Below are 18,054 nucleotides of genomic sequence, written 5' to 3'. Positions count from 1 at the left end.
CAAACATGGTTAAAAGCTCTGGGTCCAGCAGCCAGGGAACTGGGCTGGACAATACCAGCCTTCTAAAGCTTGCTATAAATTGGCAACCTATTGAATCTGTTACAGCAGCCAGGACCCTGCTGAAATCCTGCCTGGCAAAGCTCCCGTGCCACCGCCGGCTGCAGCATGCTATCCTATTCCAATCCCTCTTGACAGCTTTGATGGCAAGAGGAGAGATGAGCGGTGGGGTCTGCCTTTTCCTCTCTCCAGCTGGAAACAACAAAGGACGACTAGCCCACAAAATGAACCTTCCCCCTCCGTTCAGGTGGCTGCAATAAGATGACCAGAGAGAGACTGCAGCAGGGGTGCTGAGGGTGGGGGAGTGTAGTTGCAAGCTGATGATTAGTGTAAACATTTATTACTTAGTGCCCAGCTGGATACAATAAGCCAAGCTAGAGCCACAGTAGTGCTCGGAGTGCTGGATTGATGCAGAATTTGGGGGGATGCAATTAGCATCTGAGCTGGATTTTAAGCTGAACACCCCTAAATCGCACCTAGAAGAAGGAGCAAAGTCATGGAGTTAACGTCTGCAGCCAGTGCCACCTATGTAAAATGTACAAAGCATCTAAATACTATTACAGCACTTGCCTCTAATGCTGGCTAGGTTAAATTATTCTCTTAAACCGCATTATCAGGTCTCTTTACTCTAACAATGGCGTATTGTTCACTGAGCCCCTCGTGTTCGAGCAATGCAGAAGTCATCCCGTTAAATACATAGTTGGAGCAACTGCCCCATGTCTTCCCCTAGTGGTTTTAAAGGGGGTCAGTATTAGTTATGGAGCTAGACTGACATTTTTGTGATGTCTAGGAGAATGATCTAGCTTTTCTCTTGTATGTCAGCTACTACATTTTAAGTTGAGCTGTGCAAAATTCTGTGAAATGGTAATCCCTGGGAGGGCTGGTTTTTTTTGTTTTTTTTTGCATGTTAAGAAATAAACTACTCCCGCCTGCCCCATTTGTTTTTGAATTAAAAAAAAAAAAAAACTGGCCAAGCTAAATATTAAGCGGAGATGGCTTTGCAACAAAAACATGCAGAAATTTGTATTTTTCTAAGAACCTCATTTGCGGGCAATTCCACAAAAAAATGACAGAACTTTAAAGCACAAGTGCCTGTCCAGGAGAGGTGAAAATTCACACTTTTCTTTTCACACCTTCGGCATGGTCTTCTCTGAGCTGAGTCTTGTTCTGCTGACCAGAGTACAAAGCTAGTACTAGACCCAAAGACCAAGCAGAGGCAGGTCACCACCACCTCCAGCAATAGTTTAATACTAACAAAATATACAGTTGAAATGTTTAATAAAGCACATTGTATAAAATTAAATATGGTCACTTTATAGACACAGCTTTCGCATGCTTCTTTCCAAGGGCTGATGGATTTCTCTCCCTTAGAAATAATCACATCTAGACTCTTTTTCACAGTGTTGTCGGTTTCCAAGAAAATAACCCTTCCCTTAGCACTTCCTTTCCATCGGTGAGTCGAAAGGGCCAAGGCCATTCACAGCTGTGTCTTTATGGCAACAGCCCCACACTTTGAGGTACATGCACCTTTCCTGGGAAGCAGCAGTCCTAGACATATGCCCTTTGTGCAAGTCTTCAAGGCTCCGTTATCTATGTAGCGTTTAGGATGACTAGAGATTTAGGTGAAGCAGTGGCTTAATATATGGCTATGCACAACCCCCCTGCCCCTTTGCGTTGGCAGAGTTGTGTGAAAGCAAGGGGCTGGATTAACAGAGGCTGTTCAGGTCACGTTCAAAGTGCATAGGCGGAGCAGTGTGTAGGCCGAGAACGGGCTGCTACAGCTTGGCAGTGAGGTAAGTTGGCGAAGTCCAGTAGGCAGCAGCTTGATCTAGCTCCTCGGCATGGGCAGCCTTTTAAATGCCAGCTCTTGCTAGTGCGAGGGGGGGCTGGTCCCGGGCGCTGGCGGGGTTGTATACGTAACCGGAACAGGGTTTGGCCTGGTGAATGTAAGCGTCCTTGTGAAGCAGCGGAGGTTCCCAGTTTTCAGGGCACACTGCACCGGCCACAGAATGATGCACAGCAGAATGATGACCAGGGCCGAGAGGAGGACGATGCGTTTCCAGTCGTCGCACATGGCACAGCGGGACAGCCTCCCAGCCATGCCCTCTGTCGGCGTCACGGGGGGATTGGGCTTGCTCATGGCCACGTCGAGGCAGATGCATGCGTCGGGATCTTCTGGGTCCTGGGATGACTGCCTGCAGCACAGCTTGCTGCCTTCCATCCACACCACCTTCTCCCGTTGGTATTCGGCAGGCAGGGTGGACAGGAGCTCCTGGCTGGTCTGGAGAGCCGGAGGGCCCTCAAGGGGGATCTCTGTGAGCTGTCTGCAGAGGGGGCAGGGCAGCTGGTCTTCAACGCGGGGCTGGGGCAGTGCCGAGGTCAAGCGGGCCACGCATTCCAGACAGAAGACGTGCGAGCACTGGAGCAGCTTGGGTGTCTTGAAGCTGTTGTCATAGGTGTTGAAGCAGATGGAGCACTCGATGGGGGAGGTAGGTTTGGGGGAGGCAAGACTGGACGTCGGGGAGCTGAGCTTCCTGCCGTCAGTGGGGGAGGTGACTACGATGGGGCTAATAGGAATGGGGATTTCATCCGGAGTGGCAGGAACGGGGCTGGTGGGGGAATCTGGCGTCTCGGTGCGCCGCATTTGGGGGAAGCACAACATGACCGACCCTGAGGAGACAAACAGAGCAGTGTCAGAAGCTAGATAAAGAGGGTGGGAAAGACCCTTTAACTTCTGTTACATTTTCCCAAGACCTTAAAGAGAGACTAGTCCTATGCTCCCTTGAGAGCTGCAATTCTAGCAGAGCTGAAATCGCTGTTGGTAGATATGAAAATAAGACACCTCTTCCCCCAAGTCCGCAATCCTCATCCAGAAAAAGTTTGTGTTGGGACAGAGACACGCCACCAGCAGACCACAGCCTAAGCCAGCATCAGGCCAAAACTTTTCCACCACAGCCACGGGGAGAGAGTTTACAACGGCCGTCTCCCCCGCATACCTCCCCCTGCCAACAAAAACCAAAACACATACCCCAAGTGCCGCTTCCCATAATCTGAGAAGGGAGGAGAAGAGCAGAAGATTCCATGAAGTCAACTAGGGACTTTGCTATGCCAATCTATTACCCTGGGAGGCGCTCAGGTATTACGGGTGATGGGCACCAGTGAAAAAGCCTAAGATAAATAGATAAATTGTATTCATTGATACAGTGCCCCAATGGGCGCATAGAACATCCCCTCCAGCTGATGGTCAGCACCACCAACCAGGTGCCTTCACGCTTGCCTGAGTGTCCTCTCCAGCATGCCCTCCATGGGAGTTGAGGGCACCCAGGTGCTTTGCAAGATCTGGTCTATCCTCTGCTCCCTCCTCCCCCACAGGAAGGAGGAAAAAAAAAAAAAAAGCTTACCTGCCTTGCAACCATGACATGGAAGAAAAGTTGCCTAAGGAAATTCCCTCAGGTGCCAGAGTGGGGAGAATTTTCCACTGAGCTATTTCCTTATTGTCCTATTGCTACCTCACGGGGAAGCTGCTTCTGTCTTGTCATCCACGCTGACTGAAAGTGCCAGCCTGCCTGTAGCTATGCGATGCCATGGTGCTTTCTGTCCACAAGGACATCTGAGAGTGAGTGGGAGCTCTGGCACAGAGTGCTAATGATGCCAGGGTGGCAGCAAGTTAATTCACAACCTCAAATGGAGTCACTCCAGATGGAGTGTGTAAACCTGGTCTCCCCGTTTGAGGCTATGGTCTCCATGACAACATGGCAGCTAGCTACCCTGACTTATGGGGCATTTAAAAGTTTTTGTCCTGGAAAGTAGACATTTTAATTGGAGGGTTCCCTCATAAATGCCTGGGAAGCATTCATTTCCGACTAGTCGCTGAACCGGGCGAACCTGTTTGCTTGGCTTTGAGAAACGGATGGCATATGGATGACATGCCAGGGGTGTTCAAAGCACAACCCTAATAGCTCCTGAGTCACTCCAAGGGTAGTTCACCAGCCTTGGGCAAGAATCTCCTCATCTTAAGCAATGCAAGAGGCTAACTTTAAGCTATTGAAAATCCTGCCTTGTTCCTCCACGTCCATAAGTAAGTGTGTGCATGTTTCCCTCTCGCTATCATGCAGGAAATAAAGTCCTGCTCTGTTACAGCTCATCTTGCGACAGCTGAAGCTAATTTTAGGTACCCAGATTATGCACCTATGAGCTAAAACCTGGTCACTTAATGAGGATAATTTAGCTCATCAGTGGGGGCACTGTTCCCCCCCCCCACACACACACACTCACGTGCACACCACCACTTTTTAATCTTAGTTACCTAGTAAAGCCTTGATACAGGTCACCTGGTGGCTCTTGTTCATATCTGCCAAGGCTCTTCAGCAAATCCTACCATCATTTTACTTCTTTTGGGGCAACAAAACTTGAAGCTGGCATGGTTTCTAGTTCCATCACAACCCTTTTCAAACTGTTCACAAACCTGGGCCCAGTTTGGAGAGAACTTGGGGCAGATTTCCTGGCTTTTAATCAAAATCACACAAACTTTGTGGGTTCTCAAAATTCCATCACTTTCAGCGTTTGGGGCACAAGGATTGAGAACCCACATGGACAGACGATGCAGTAGGGTGTTTGCACCAGCCTCAGCGATGAAATCGCTGAGTTCTGCATGACTTAATATGGCCTGAAGCCTAAAACGTTTGGTAAAGAATTTTTACTAGTGCTCCACAACAGTCATTGCAGAATCAGTAATAACCCAGACGCTCCTGGTAGTTAATCAAATCCTAAGAAAAATAATTACTACTTTTATAAAGGAGTGTAATTTAGTTTTATTGATTCAAAGATATAGGAATGACATTCTTTTGAGTTGCTCTTGAATTACTCCTATGAATCTGACAGCAAAGCCCATAAATATATTTAAAATAATCCCATGTATTAGTAAGAATGGTATTACTTTGGCATAAACACGAAACCTTCCAACTAAAGGTAGTCAGGACCCAGCATTTTATATTTAAAGTCATACACATACGAAGAAATCTAATTTATAAGCTAGTATCAGTTGATTGCCCCAGAATACAGTAAAAAAAATCATGGGTTAAATGTTTAGGTTGAGAATTTGAGATCAGCCTAGGGGATTTTGATACCTCTTAGTTTTAACAGAAAATGTGTTTAAACCCTATAGATGGATTTAAAAATCTAACCATTAACGTTCATCTCGATTGATTGAAAATAATAATCTTTGTTCTTTTTAGACTCCCTGTTGGAAACTAAAACAAAAAGTTAGAAATAAGAAATGTTGTCCAAATTGTCACTGAAGGTGTCAGTGCATGTGGATGGATAAAGGATGCTCTGAGGAGTCTCTCCTCACCAACATTCTCTCTGCATCACGGACGACTTGCACGAGAGATGAATGGGATGGGGGAGGGCACTGGACTGGAAGTCAGGACATCTGGTTTCTATTTTTTTGTTCTGTCCTCACCTGCTATATATCCTTGGACTTCCCCCCCCCCCTTCTTTCTCCTTCCTTTGTCTGTTCTGTCTATTTAGTATATACGCTCGACAGGGCAGAGACTGTTGCTTATGTATTCATACAGCACCTAGCACAGCAGGACCCAGATTGCTACTGGGGCTTCTAGGAGCTACTTCTGTACAAATGATAAACAACAATCAGAACCCAAGATGTAAAATGAGAGAGGAGGGAGGAGACCCAATAGCAAACCTCTGGGTTGTACACTGGACAGAATTGATTAAAAATATTTTATTGCACACCTGTGACACTGAAAATAATCAAATGGTGAGCCAGAACTTCTGCTGGTTTAATCTGGCATCACCCCATAGGCTTTAACAAAGCAATGCCCATTTGCCCCAAATGTTGTTCAAAGTTTTCCATACACCTTTTCCACTTCGGTAAATAAGTGAATCATGAAAGAAGACACAGTAACTCATCAAATTCAAAATCACTTGCCTATTTCAGGTTGTTGCAAAAAGCTAATTTCTTTCTTGACCATAAAACTAAGACAAAGAAAACACAGTGGCCGATTCCCCAGTGCCACCTTTAACTCCAAGCAACTGAATGCAGAGTTAAGAGCTATATAACTGAGATTGAAGTCTATAATTACCTGTACAGAGTGCTGTTTAGCAGGTGAAAAGCATGTTCTGTCTCTTGATTTCTATCCCTGATGTGTCTCCTCCTCAGAGGATGTGTTTAGTCTCAGCTCTTTTTATTTAGAAGTTGTCTCTGTTTGTCTTCCGATATCCAAGTCCCCTGGTAGTTTGTGGATAAGTTTCCAGGTGAGGTTGATCTGGTAGGGTGAATGATCTCCCGCTGCTCCAAGTGTATGTGTGAGTGTCCTGCCTCTGCTACTCAGGTGTCTTTTATACCTTCCTGTCTGGAGGTGACTTACCTGCATCACCTGGCTTTTCCAATTATAAGTGAATCATTCCATTGACTGTGAGAACATTTCCACTAGGGGGCAGTTTCTCTTTTGACAAACAAAGAAGGTCATTGGTGAGAAATAGGGTTCCAGCAATACCTGCTTGTTCACTGTATGTAGTATTTTGCTGTTTATAGAATCAGATTATGGGAAACACCTATTTGCTTATCTTCTCCACTGTGTCTGTGCAAGCCCGTCCTCTCTCTAGTATGTTTGTCTAGCGCTTTGTCTGGTCTGGTTTAGTCTAGTTTTAAGTAGTTCAGGTTAAATACATCTCGGCTTACAATTCCATCAGAGAGGATAATAGACTTTATGAAAAAAATATTCTCTGTGTTAGTAAGTCCAGCAAATTTTAGGAAGGGGAATGATTTTTTTTTCCTGATTCTTCATTCAGCACAAATTGCTTGAAATCATTTTGGATCTGTAGAAAGAAAGGGACCATCCCCAGACTTCCAGTGAGAGATGAGATATTTTGGCATTCACCTGCCTTGATCCTGGTTGGAAAAAAGTGTTTTTTTTTGTTTTAATGGAAATGCCCTGCTAGAAGTTAACGGAGCATGATAAACCTCTCCATAGGTTCAGTGAACTGTCCTATAAAATGTATGTGCTTGCTAGAGAATTCTATAGGATAGCTCAAAATAATCTTTAGAAAGAATCTCATTCTCTATTAAGTATTATAGGGTTTCGCATTAATTGCTGTGGAGCGCTATAGTGTCTTTTCAGTTTGGGGGCACATCAGCTGGCTAAAGCCCATTGACTTTCAGTGGGAATTGGGCACCTAACTCAATTTGTGCCTTTGAAAATCAACCCCTTCCCTCATCCCTGTTAAATTCTATAAGTCTCTAAGGCCAGAAGGGTGGATTTTAGGAATAAGAAATGTGATGTTTAATTGTTTTTGTTTGTTTGTTTTAATTCTGGAGTTACCTGATTCTTCCGCAAGTGTTTTTTATCTGGCCTAATATATGGCTCCTAAAGTCAACCTGCAATCATTTTTTCTTAAAGGTTTAATTTGAGATTTTCTTATGTCCTAGAATAGAATATCAGGGTTGGAAGGGACCTCAGGAGGTCATCTAGTCCAACCCATTGCTCAAAGCAGGACCAATCCCTAGACAGATTTTTGCCCCAGATCCTTAAATGGATTGAACTCACAACTCTGGGTTTAGCAGGCCAATGCTCAAACCACTGAGCTATCGAATGTACAGCTCACACTGCAAGTGGGAGACCTGACATGGAGAAAGGAGGACTGAACAGATAAGCCACTTAGTAGATATACAGCTCATCTCCTGCCTTGGGGCATCTGAACTATGCAGTAGGACCCGTGAACAATAGCTGCCAGAGATTTGTGTATAATGTGTGTGTCCATTGTACTTTTCAGACATCAGCCATGTCAGTGAGCAGACACGGTGTGTATCTTAGACAAAGCAGAGATGCTTATTAAAAGTATTTAGGTTCAATTGTAATTTGTGGTCCAATTTAAAAAACTCCGAATGGGTTAAGCACGTGCAGAAGAGCTTTGCTGAAGTGGGAACAAAATGAATAACTTCATGCCAGTGCCCACCATGATGCATCCCCTGAAATACCCAAGCAACAGATGCCGCTTAGCTCAGGGCCAAATCATTGGCAGGTGTAAATTGGCATCACTTTACTGAAGCCAATGGAGCTAAATCAGCTTACACCAGGTGAGGATCTGGCCCTCTTGCCATCTTTGAAGGAAAGTAAACATTCAAATGTTCTAAGCCTTTAATTAATGAAGACTTTTTTGAGAGGAAAACAAACCAGGAAGATTTTAACCCAACCCAGCCATTGCCAACCGCTGTGCACTGCTGGCATTTTCAAGCATGGCTTTGTTTACCTTGGTTTCCCCACCAGCCCCAGCGTGATTGAGGTGTGGAACAGATTGACTCAGCTCCAGCAGCTGATTGCCTGGGGGGATTGTGTTTGTGTCTCACATGCCCACACACGCTTCCCCAGCGAGGGCACGCTCGATCCGCAATACACTGAATGCGCCCAGACTGATCACCGTTCTGGCATTTGACATCAGGACTTCAGCTTCCAAAGATGAGTGGGAGGTTGTCTGTCTGTTATTTTTATCTCTGACATTCCACCAAACACGGGAAATACAATGAGACTGTCATGATCAGCCGCTGCTTTGCTTAAAGCCCAGAAGATCTTTATAAGCCTGCTAGAGTAGGACATATTTTATGACGTTGTGCCTTAAAACTTGGCCAGCTGTGCCTAAATGAAATACATACAGTTACTTCAGAAGTTGTTATTCCCTTGTTCTTCAGGTACAGAATAGACCATTACAAATACTTCAGTTGTCTAAAGCAATGAACAAGTTTTTGGAGAAACCACTGTGCGCGCGCACACACACACACACACACACACACACACACACAGCTAGATATATTTGCTGTCAGATTACTTTTGCCATGCAGTTGAGGAAGTGTGGTCATGTATTTCAAACACTGGACTGGGACTTGGGAGATCTGGGAACAATCCCTGACGTTGCCACAGACTCCCTTTGTGACCTTGGACAAATCACTTAATCTCCCTGGGCCTCAATTCCTGATATGTTAAAAAAGGGGGTGAGAGAACTAGCCTTCCTTCTCCCCCATGCTGTGGCCATCTCCTCTATTTAGATTCCAAGGCACGTGGGGCAGAGGTTGTCTATTACTATGTGTGTTGTGAAGTGCTGAGTCCCTTGGGGCCTTGATCGGTATTGGTTCATTCACCAATGAATCTTCCAGTTACTCTGGAATGCGCAGCATCACTATGGGCATTTCCCAATTCAATTATCTGCGGTCTCTCAGATAGCACTGTGGGTAAAGTGCTAACTTCTTGGGTGACCACTGGCTCCACAGCTCTGAAAAACCAATGATGACAAAAGCCACAGGAATTATTTTGAACAGCTGCCAGGCAGCCTCGTTCCCCAGCGAAAACGGGCTGGGGAAGCCTGACCAGTGACTTAACATGAATATCTGGCCAACCTCCTTTGCTCTAAAACAAAGTGTATAATAATAAAACTAAGAGAAACTTTGATGGAGTGCCGTAACTGACTGGTTTCCAGGGCTGGGCCAGCAAACTGCTGCTTTCACTTTTCCCATCATGGTGCACAAATTGAACTGAGACGGCCAAAGAAATAAAATACGGCAAGGAAATTAAATACATAAAGCAGCAGGCCAAAGGGCTTATTTTGCTCTCTTCCCCCATCCATGCTCACAGGTTTCTGGAGCGCATGGGCTAGTTTGCACGACAGGGGAGCCTATCTTTTGGTTATGTTTTGGGGACCCTTTTTGTAGCTTGTGCTCTGGCTTGTTGGGCTGCAGCCCAGAATGATGGGGAAACTAGCAGTCCTGGGTCACGCCAAAGCTGGGCTGTCTTTAGAATGCTTTCCTACCTGCATTAATGCTTGCAAAGTGCTCTGAGAGCCGCAGGTAGGAGATGCTATCGAAATTCAAAGTATTAATCCCGACTGCTTCAGCCCTGTTCCCCAATCCCACCCGGCATCTGAAGGGCAACGCCCCACGCCATTCGGATGTTATCCCTGCCCACTACAAACCTCTTTGCTGCCTTCCTGATGTGGCGCCTTATTTCATGCCCAAGAATAATCCAGTTCAATGCTAAGGCCAGCTGAATTGATTTTTTAACAAGCCTGGCCAAACCTGCCTCCGTGCTCAAAACAGAACGGAAAGGCCGAAGGGCGTTCATCGCACGCAGTGGAGAGAGAGGGCCTTGATTATATTTTTTCCACCAGCGTTCAAGTTCCTGACCCAGATCCCATTCAAAGGTAGTGGAAATATGACCACTGGCTTCAATGAGCTTCGGCATAGACCTCACATCAGCAGCCCTGCTCTCTGCGCCACCCTCTCCTCTGTTAATTAGGCTGCCCTGGATGGAGACGCAATGGTGAGGAACAGTCTAGAGGGAGTTTTTGTGGCAAAAATTCCTCCTCCTTTGGCCCTAGGCTAAAGTCACTCTTTGATCCTGGGCCACCTTTTGTAGTGGCAAGGCCTTATGCGGTCTGTGATTTAATGATCCTCTTTACACAACAGGTGCTCTAATGATTTGTTTTTCCTTTGATAACTCATGGAGCCTGGCCTGGGCCATGTGCTCAGTGTAAGGATTTAGAATCGCGGCAGCAGTTTGCACCTAGGACAAGGTCTGCTGAGGAATTTAAATGTTCAGATCTCATCTACAGCCAGGAAAGAGAGGTTCCGTGAGTCATCGGATAAACAGGCTAGGAACTTATGGGGGTCCTTGCTAGCATAATTGCACTTTGGAGATCCTTTGGCCGAAGGAGCTAGAAACGGACAAACACTTTGCCAGCAGCAATGAGTTAAGTTTCCCCACTGCCCTGTTTAGCAGGGATGTTGTCAGCCCATTTTACAGATGGGGCGACTTCGTGGAGTGCGGAAAGCTTGGGTAGAACTGGAGGAGGATTGCTCTCGTGAATATGACCTGTACAGGGATAGGACACGCCTATAGGTTCTTCCCAGTGATGGCAGCATGGTCATCCAAGCAATGGCAGGACAAGGGTGGAGGGAAAGAGCGAGAAACAAAAAAACTACAGCTAAAAGGGGAGATGAAATGGGGATAAAAGCAAGCAATACACAAGGCAGAGATGAGGTGATTCAATCAGACGTTATTCTTTTCCATAGTTTAGGCGTTTTGAACCAATACTTTGTAAAGTGAAAGCTACTCTACAGTGCTAAGGGCCGGGGCCCAGGCCAGTACAGTATTTTAAGGGATATCCCAAAGAACTAACATGCCCAGTAGTGTAATCTGACAGAAATTAGACAGAAGCTTTTACTCTTTATAGTGCTGGATCTAGACCCAAATGCGCCACCCCTTGACACTCCGGCTCAGAATTCCTGTGAGTTACGGCAGGCCAAATCAAAGCCGTGGAAACCCACAGCTACGGCGTTTAGCACAATCAAACTGTGCACCCAGCTATTGTGCCTACTCTGCACTATTACGCCTCACTACAGGAAATGAGGAAGGCCGGCGATTATATAACAATGATGAGGTGCTAGGAGGTGAGGAGCTGGTGTCCTACCGAGGTGAGGAGCTGATGTCATACCCATGTGATTATTACTCTGCTACATGACTCATCAGCCGGTCATGGTGTCATTCACAAATAGTAGGAATAGCAACCATTCTCCTGGAGTTAATGTCAAGCCTTTTTCCCAGCCAATTACTGGTCAGGAGGCAATGTCCTAGGGCTTCTGTCATTCCTGCAAGCCTCTTCCAGCTATGGTGACCATTTAGGCCCTTGATGATGTAGATTTCAGTCCTTAAAATGGCTTCAAGCCATATTTCTACTACTTTGGACTTCTTCAGTCCACCTTTATACTGTCCAGTTGCTTACACTGCTTGGCTTTATGGACTCATAGACTTTAAGGTCAGAAGGGGCCTTCGTGATCAAGTCTTACTAAAGTTCAGCAAAGCCACCAAGATCCCTGAAAGATGGGGGATTGTGAGTGGGGGGGTGCGCTGTTCCCTGGAATGTCTGCCATGAAGAACACAGATTCTGGGAGCGGCACTTGCACCAGAACCTTTGATAGAGGCAAACCTGAAATTGTTCCTGCTAGCAGATGTCCCCAAAGGCACCAATGAATCAGCCCCCAGGATCAACAGAACACATCAGCCCTATCCTTGCTCTCTAAACTGGCTTCCCATAGACTATCAAGTCAAGTTCAAGATCCTGGTCTTTCTCTTCCAGACCCTCAGGATATCTGAAAGATCACCTAAAGCTCCAGGACGAGTACTGTGGTCATCAGCTCGGCTCCTCTGGCACAATGGTTCTTTCTACTCGTCTCTTCAGGAGACCGAGCCTTCTCAAGGGGCCGTCCCAGACTGTGAAACAAACTGCGTCAGGAGCTAAAGACAAAGCTTCTGCAGATGCTGGAGACATCTTGGGCCTGATCCGGCTCCAAACGAAGAGCTGGACTGGGGCACCGGCGATTAAGAAGCGCCAAGAGACTAACTTCTGTTTTGGTTGGTGTTACTTTAGTTGCGATTTACCGTTCATAAGTGATTCCAACTGAACATGGGCCATAGCACCTGTTCGGCACATGGGAACCAAAATAATTACCGAGGAATGATCAGAATGTTCTCAGTCATGAACCAGCAACACATTAGTGTCATTAGTGACAGCAATGGAATATACCCTGCAGCAACTACATGAGCAGAGGTTAACAGCAGGACTAATGGGGCACGGTGGTGCTGACAACGAAAGCAAGACTTAGAACAAGACCAATCAATTACCACAGTGCTATTTTCAATTGCCCTCGTGGCCGTTCTGTGAGAGACCAGCTTCCTTCAGTGTTACTCACACCCCTGATCCATGTGGTCATAGTCTGAGCTTGGGAAGGGGAATGTGGTGCCAGGGATGAGGAGTAAGGATTTTTGGTGATGCTCTAGGTAGCTCCACTTACAACTGCTTATGTAGTGAGCAACCTGCCATGCAAACTGGACAAATCTCTTGAAATACACATGCAGCTCCATTGAAGTCCATCACATTGCATCGACACAACAGGAGCATTTGGTCCAAAACTAAATATCATCCAAAATTGGGTAAAAATTACCATGAAACTTTGACAGCACAGCTATAGCTGATGGAATTTGCAAGAAAAAAATTGGAGTTTTTTGGGAGGAATTTCAACCAAAAATGTGTATCTTCTTGTTGCCCCTAAACACTGCTGTAATGCAAATATTAATAAATGCGAAGGGAGGTGACACTGCAGCAAACCCATGTTAAATGCCCTTTACTGGGGAAGTCTGTATTTTGACCATGCTACTGGAGTATGGCGGGAGTGTACAATGTGCAGCGATAGATGGGTGACAACCTGGCAGGTGCCCTCAGAGGACGGTGTATCCTTCCCTGGGAAAACGCCTTCCCAAATGGAAAAAATAGGAGCTTGCAGATGTTTATATCAGGGGTCAGCAACCTTTCAGAAGTGCTGTCTTCATTTATTCACTCTGATTTAAGGTTTCGTGTGCCAGTCATACATTTTAACGTTTTTAGAAGGTCTCTTTCTATAAATCTGTAATATATAACTAAACTATGGTTGCATGTAAAGTAAATAAGGTTTTTAAAATGTTTAAGAAGCTTCATTTAAAATTAAATTAAAATGCAGAGTCCCCCGGACCAGGGCCAGGACCTGGGCAGTGTGAGTGCCACTGAAAATCAGCTCGCGTGCCGCCTTTGGCACACGTGCCATAGGTTGCCTACCCCTGTGTTATATGATCCCTCAGAGGGTCCCTGGCAAAACATTTTGAGCCATAGCCAAGGAGTGGGGGCGCTCTCGGAGGATGCGGGAAATGACCTCAATTGGCTGAATTTCGACAGGTGGCTCTTGGGAGCCCTGCCCATTTCATCTGAAATCCCGAAATTTGGACTCTCTGCAGCACTGATGCAGGACGGTGATAGCACATCTCACTCGCCTCCCTGAAGGCAGTGGTATGAAGGATTTGATACGAAGGTGGGGTGTTGTCCTTGTATTAGAACCTTTTCTCTGCAACAAAGGATTGTCGGGTAAGTGGCACCCCCTCGGCCTGGCGCCTCTGGTTTCCGTGGAAGTGCCATGAGGAACTGCTCTGGGGCATCCAGCATTCCTTAAGCCGTTGACAAGCCTCTTTGTGCAGCCGCCACAATGCATGTTTTTGTCCCTCTGAACAGGCTCTTTTCTTCCTGCCTGTAAATACTGCAGCAGGCGTCCAACACAGACACAGGGTGGACACCAGTTGCAGAACTAGAAAAGCAGCCCTGTTACTAGAAGAGTGGGAGGGTTGGGCAGTACTTCTGTGTGTGTGAAATAAAGCACCACTCCCCATCTTTTCTAGGGCGACTCCAGCTGCATTAACTCAAGGAAGGAGTTAAACACTCTCGCTTCAGTCTGAAGCCCCTGGGCGCTGCCGGCACTCAGCACCTCCCAGAAGTGTTCAGAACTTCGCAGTATTGAACCCGGAGGTGTGCCTGCTCGGCAAAGCACTTCGGCCTGTGCCCAAGTGCATGGCTGAACTGGGACTAGGCAGTCACAAGGGCTGGGCTCTGGTCCCGTCTGCAGCAAGTCCCTTCATCTCTCTGTCAATGCTACTGACCCAGCTTTGGAAGGGGCTGTGAGATTTTAAGGTGAAAGGTGCCATACGAAGTCCTAAATCCTTCACCTCCCACCTGCATACCACTGAGTAACCCTGAGTTCTAATTCTAATATAGATCAGAGGCAGCACTGGCTATAACGAAGGTTGCCATACACTTTCCATTATAAAACCCTGGAAAGGCCAGGGGATAGAAATAATAGTATATGATCATGTAACTAAAGACTGCGCCATGATGCGTATCTATAAGGGGGCTGAATTAAGGTTGCACGGGCAACCTTAACTCTGGCATTGCCTAATGTTTGAGTGCTTAACTTTGCAACCTCAATAGCATTATTTTAATGTGGTGTTTTGGGTATAACATATATTCCAATGCCAACAGTATTATCAGAAGCTTTTAAAAAAAAAACCGACAGCATCCTTTACATTCTTTAAACACACACACTCGCATCCTTCCATATTACAGAATACGGCGCTTCCCCTGTCTTTTGCATTTAAAAAGACACCCAATCAGTAGATCCCATTACAAGAGGCCTTCCCCTTAACAGGACATGGTTGGGCTCTTGAGGCTCGCTACAGCTAGGCAGTCAAAGTTTCAGACTTTGGCTGAGCTCTGCAGACCTCATTGGCCTTGTCTTCACTAGGAAAAAAGGTATGTTCTGCCCTCATGTTCGTTTCCATGTGTTTACACACACAGGTGAATAATGCCCCTTCTTTCCTAGTGAGGATGCACCCTTAAAGTCTGTGCAGCTGTAGTAGAGATCTCATGAGAACAAGCTGTTTCCATCCGTCTTCCATATTGCTCCAGCTGGGGTGGCACTGGGTAACACAGAAACATAACTGCACAAAGTATAATTCCCTGGGGGAAAACTCCCCCTACGCTCAACCTACAGGGATTTCTCCTAAGATGGATTTTTAACCAGGCGAGCTGGAAGAGATCAACACATCCCCAACCCTCTACAGAAAAGGAGGAGCGAAACCTCATTGAGAGTGAGGTCTTGAGCAAAATGAAAACACCCAACCACGTGCCAGCCCTTTCCTGCTTACCAGCGGTGCAAGTGGGGAGTGAACCACTGTATTGCTTGCACTCTGCCCTAAATACCTGGAAAGGAGAGCAAGGCACAAGTTACCAGGAGAGCGTAGCTGGTTCTTGCCCTTCTGCTGAGACCAGTCTGGATTCTGCAGCTCTGAAACAGGGTTTAGTTTTTATTCTCCCTTTAACCAGTTAGCTGATGGGCCCCTGTCCCTTTCACTGCAACCCTCCAGCTGTTGGCGGTGGGCAGTAGATAAGCAAGAGGGATAGTACTGACATGGGACAATGGCACATGTGAAGAAACGCTACTTCACTGAGCTACAGTCATGGAGATGTTGGGATACGGACCGCCTCAGACCGTGTTAGATGTCTTTCCCTTGGTATGATTGCTGAGAGCCTGACGGTACCTCATTTTTAAATCAAGCACAATAACTAAAAATGTAGTGTGAGAATGACATAGTTTCAAATTTCAGTGTCCTACTAGTAATAATTATATTCTTCTATGCCAGTTATTAGTGGCATAGGGCAGCTGAGCAGACTGAAGATGTGACCTTCATGCTATCCCCTTCCCTTGGTCTGATTTGCACATATACACATGCAAGTGTGCATGTGAACACACATGGACTCTTTCCTACCTTCCAGGCATGTTGCCCTCATAGCCTGAGAATTTCAGTTCTGGCTAGAACAGGATTTCACTGTAGCACGGCAGATTTTCTTGTTTGTGGGCTGGAAAGGGCTGGCTTTGTGTTTACCTGTATAACTCAAGGGTTATAAAGAACACTCTTATCAATTCAAACCTTCGCTGTTAAAGCAAATTGACTCGGGAACTGATGCAATTTATATATATATATATATATATATATATATATTTTTTAAATGTAACCAGTGATGAGTATCTCTGACAGGCTCATTCCTGGGTGTTTGCTGTAAACTTGTTTGCAAACTGATTTAGATCCTCAAAATTGATGAACGTTTTTCTTGAAGTGGCAGTTGCTTTGAGGCTAGTAGCCCTATACTCTGAGCACCTCGTCGTTTTTGCTGATACAGACTAACACACTCCGGGGGTTTGGCCTGGCCCAGCCCGGGGGGGGGGGGGGTGCGTTGGGCGGCGCGGCGCTGGGGGGAGGGAGGAGTTTGGGCGGCATGGCGCTGCGGTGGGGGCGTTGCGGTGGGGGCGTTACGGCGGGGCGGCACTCTTCTTTTTTTGCCTGGGGTGGCAAAAAAGTTAGAGCCGGCCCTGACGGCTACCACTCTGAAACTTCTCTCTCAAGGAAAGTCAAATGAGGTTTGCTCAAGCAGGCTGCTATGTGCCTGTAGGGGGTGCAGACACCACTACCCTCACCCCCCTCCCTCCCCGCTTCATTCCTGGGACCATGAATGGTGCTCAGTATGTTGTAGGGTTAGAGTCAAGGTTTGTTTCTCTTGCCTATATAATGATTAGCCATAAAGGGTAGGTGAGAGATTAGGTGTCATTAATCTCTAGGCTAGGACTTCAGTGGAGTTTGCCAGCTTCAAACATTCAAAAACCATAAGCCCGGCCCTTCCAAAATCATGAACTATTGCAATTTAAAAAATCACAAGATTTAAAAACAAATGATGAATTTGGCACTCTCTTCCTTTGCCTCCTGGTTTCTGAGCTATTATGGTATTGGTTGGGTCACATTTCCAACCTTTTGTCTGCATCCCCAAGGGCGAGAAACCTTTTCCAAAACTCAGGCCACCACACTCGCATATTTACTTATCTTTAGGAACTGAGACTTTAAGTAACACAGAAGGTGTTGTGAGAGTTGGCAACACCGCCTAGAGCAGGCGTAAAATAGACCCTGTAGCCAAGAGTTTTTAAATGAGCCAGTGTTTGGGGGAGCCCCATGTTTTAAAACCAGGCCCCTTTTCAGAGGGGGGGTGCTCAGCACGGTGTGAAAATCAGGCCCCTTTAACTAGTCTCAAAGCAGGATTCCACTATTTCTTTAAGGCCTTCCTATAAGAGGCAATGTGGCCTAAGGGGTAGAGCAATAGCATTGGACGCAGGGTTTTATTTACAGCTTTGCCACTGGCCTGCTGGGTGACCTTAGGCAAGTCACTTCCCTGCCCTGTGCCTCTATTTCCCCACCTGTAAAATGGGGACAATGTTAATAATCGCCTTGGTAAAGTGCTTTCAGATCTACTGCTAAGAGCTAGGTGGTATTATACACTTTAGAGGTAATAGTAACAGCCACCACCACAGGATTTCATCCCACCTCCCCCCCTTCTTCCTCCCCACCCCCATGCCGCTGGACAGTGTGGGAAGCAGCAGGAACTGGCTGCCTCTCTTTGACTTATTAAAAATGCAGGACTTATTGACAGAAAGATCAGTGATTTACTGGTGAAATTCCTAAGGGGAGAGTGGGCGCTACCTAAGGCTGGCTTCTTGGACTTTGTGCCACGGGGCCATAAATGGCTCAGCTC

At 46.3% G+C, this 18,054-nt stretch overlaps 1 protein-coding gene across 2 annotated transcripts; it reads right to left on the bottom strand.

Moving 5' to 3' along the window:
- Window positions 1-1,261: 1,261 nt before the first annotated feature.
- On the bottom strand, window positions 1,262-6,391 carry RNF223 (ring finger protein 223). 2 transcript variants are annotated; one of them, XM_024104394.3, is made up of 3 exons: window positions 6,159-6,391; window positions 3,086-3,225; window positions 1,262-2,727 (listed from the first exon to the last, which is right to left on the bottom strand). In XM_024104394.3, exons 2-3 carry the CDS (start codon window positions 3,138-3,140, stop codon window positions 1,928-1,930), a joined length of 855 nt encoding a protein of 284 aa, XP_023960162.1. In that variant the 5' UTR covers window positions 3,141-3,225; window positions 6,159-6,391; the 3' UTR covers window positions 1,262-1,927. The 2 variants fall into 2 exon arrangements, with proteins under 2 accessions (XP_023960162.1, XP_005293085.2); XM_005293028.5 differs by lacking the exon at window positions 3,086-3,225 and having other exon boundaries at window positions 1,781-2,727; window positions 6,159-6,298.
- Window positions 6,392-18,054: the final 11,663 nt, after the last annotated feature.

The sequence above is a fragment of the Chrysemys picta genome, chromosome 21 (genome assembly GCF_011386835.1).
Source record: "Chrysemys picta bellii isolate R12L10 chromosome 21, ASM1138683v2, whole genome shotgun sequence".
In the NCBI taxonomy this organism is placed as follows: domain Eukaryota; kingdom Metazoa; phylum Chordata; order Testudines; family Emydidae; genus Chrysemys; species Chrysemys picta.
This window is presented reverse-complemented; position numbering and strand designations above follow the sequence as displayed.

What these genes read in the sequence shown, in the direction of transcription:
- RNF223 (XM_024104394.3), bottom strand. Translation starts at nt 3,140, where the DNA reads ATGGAATCTTCTGCTCTTCTCCTCCCTTCTCAGATTATGGGAAGCGGC. An exon ending in TATGGGAAGCGGCACTTGGG is followed by an intron (nt 2,728 to 3,085) that starts GTATGTGTTTTG and finishes TTGTCTCCTCAG; the next exon opens with GGTCGGTCATGTTGTGCTTC.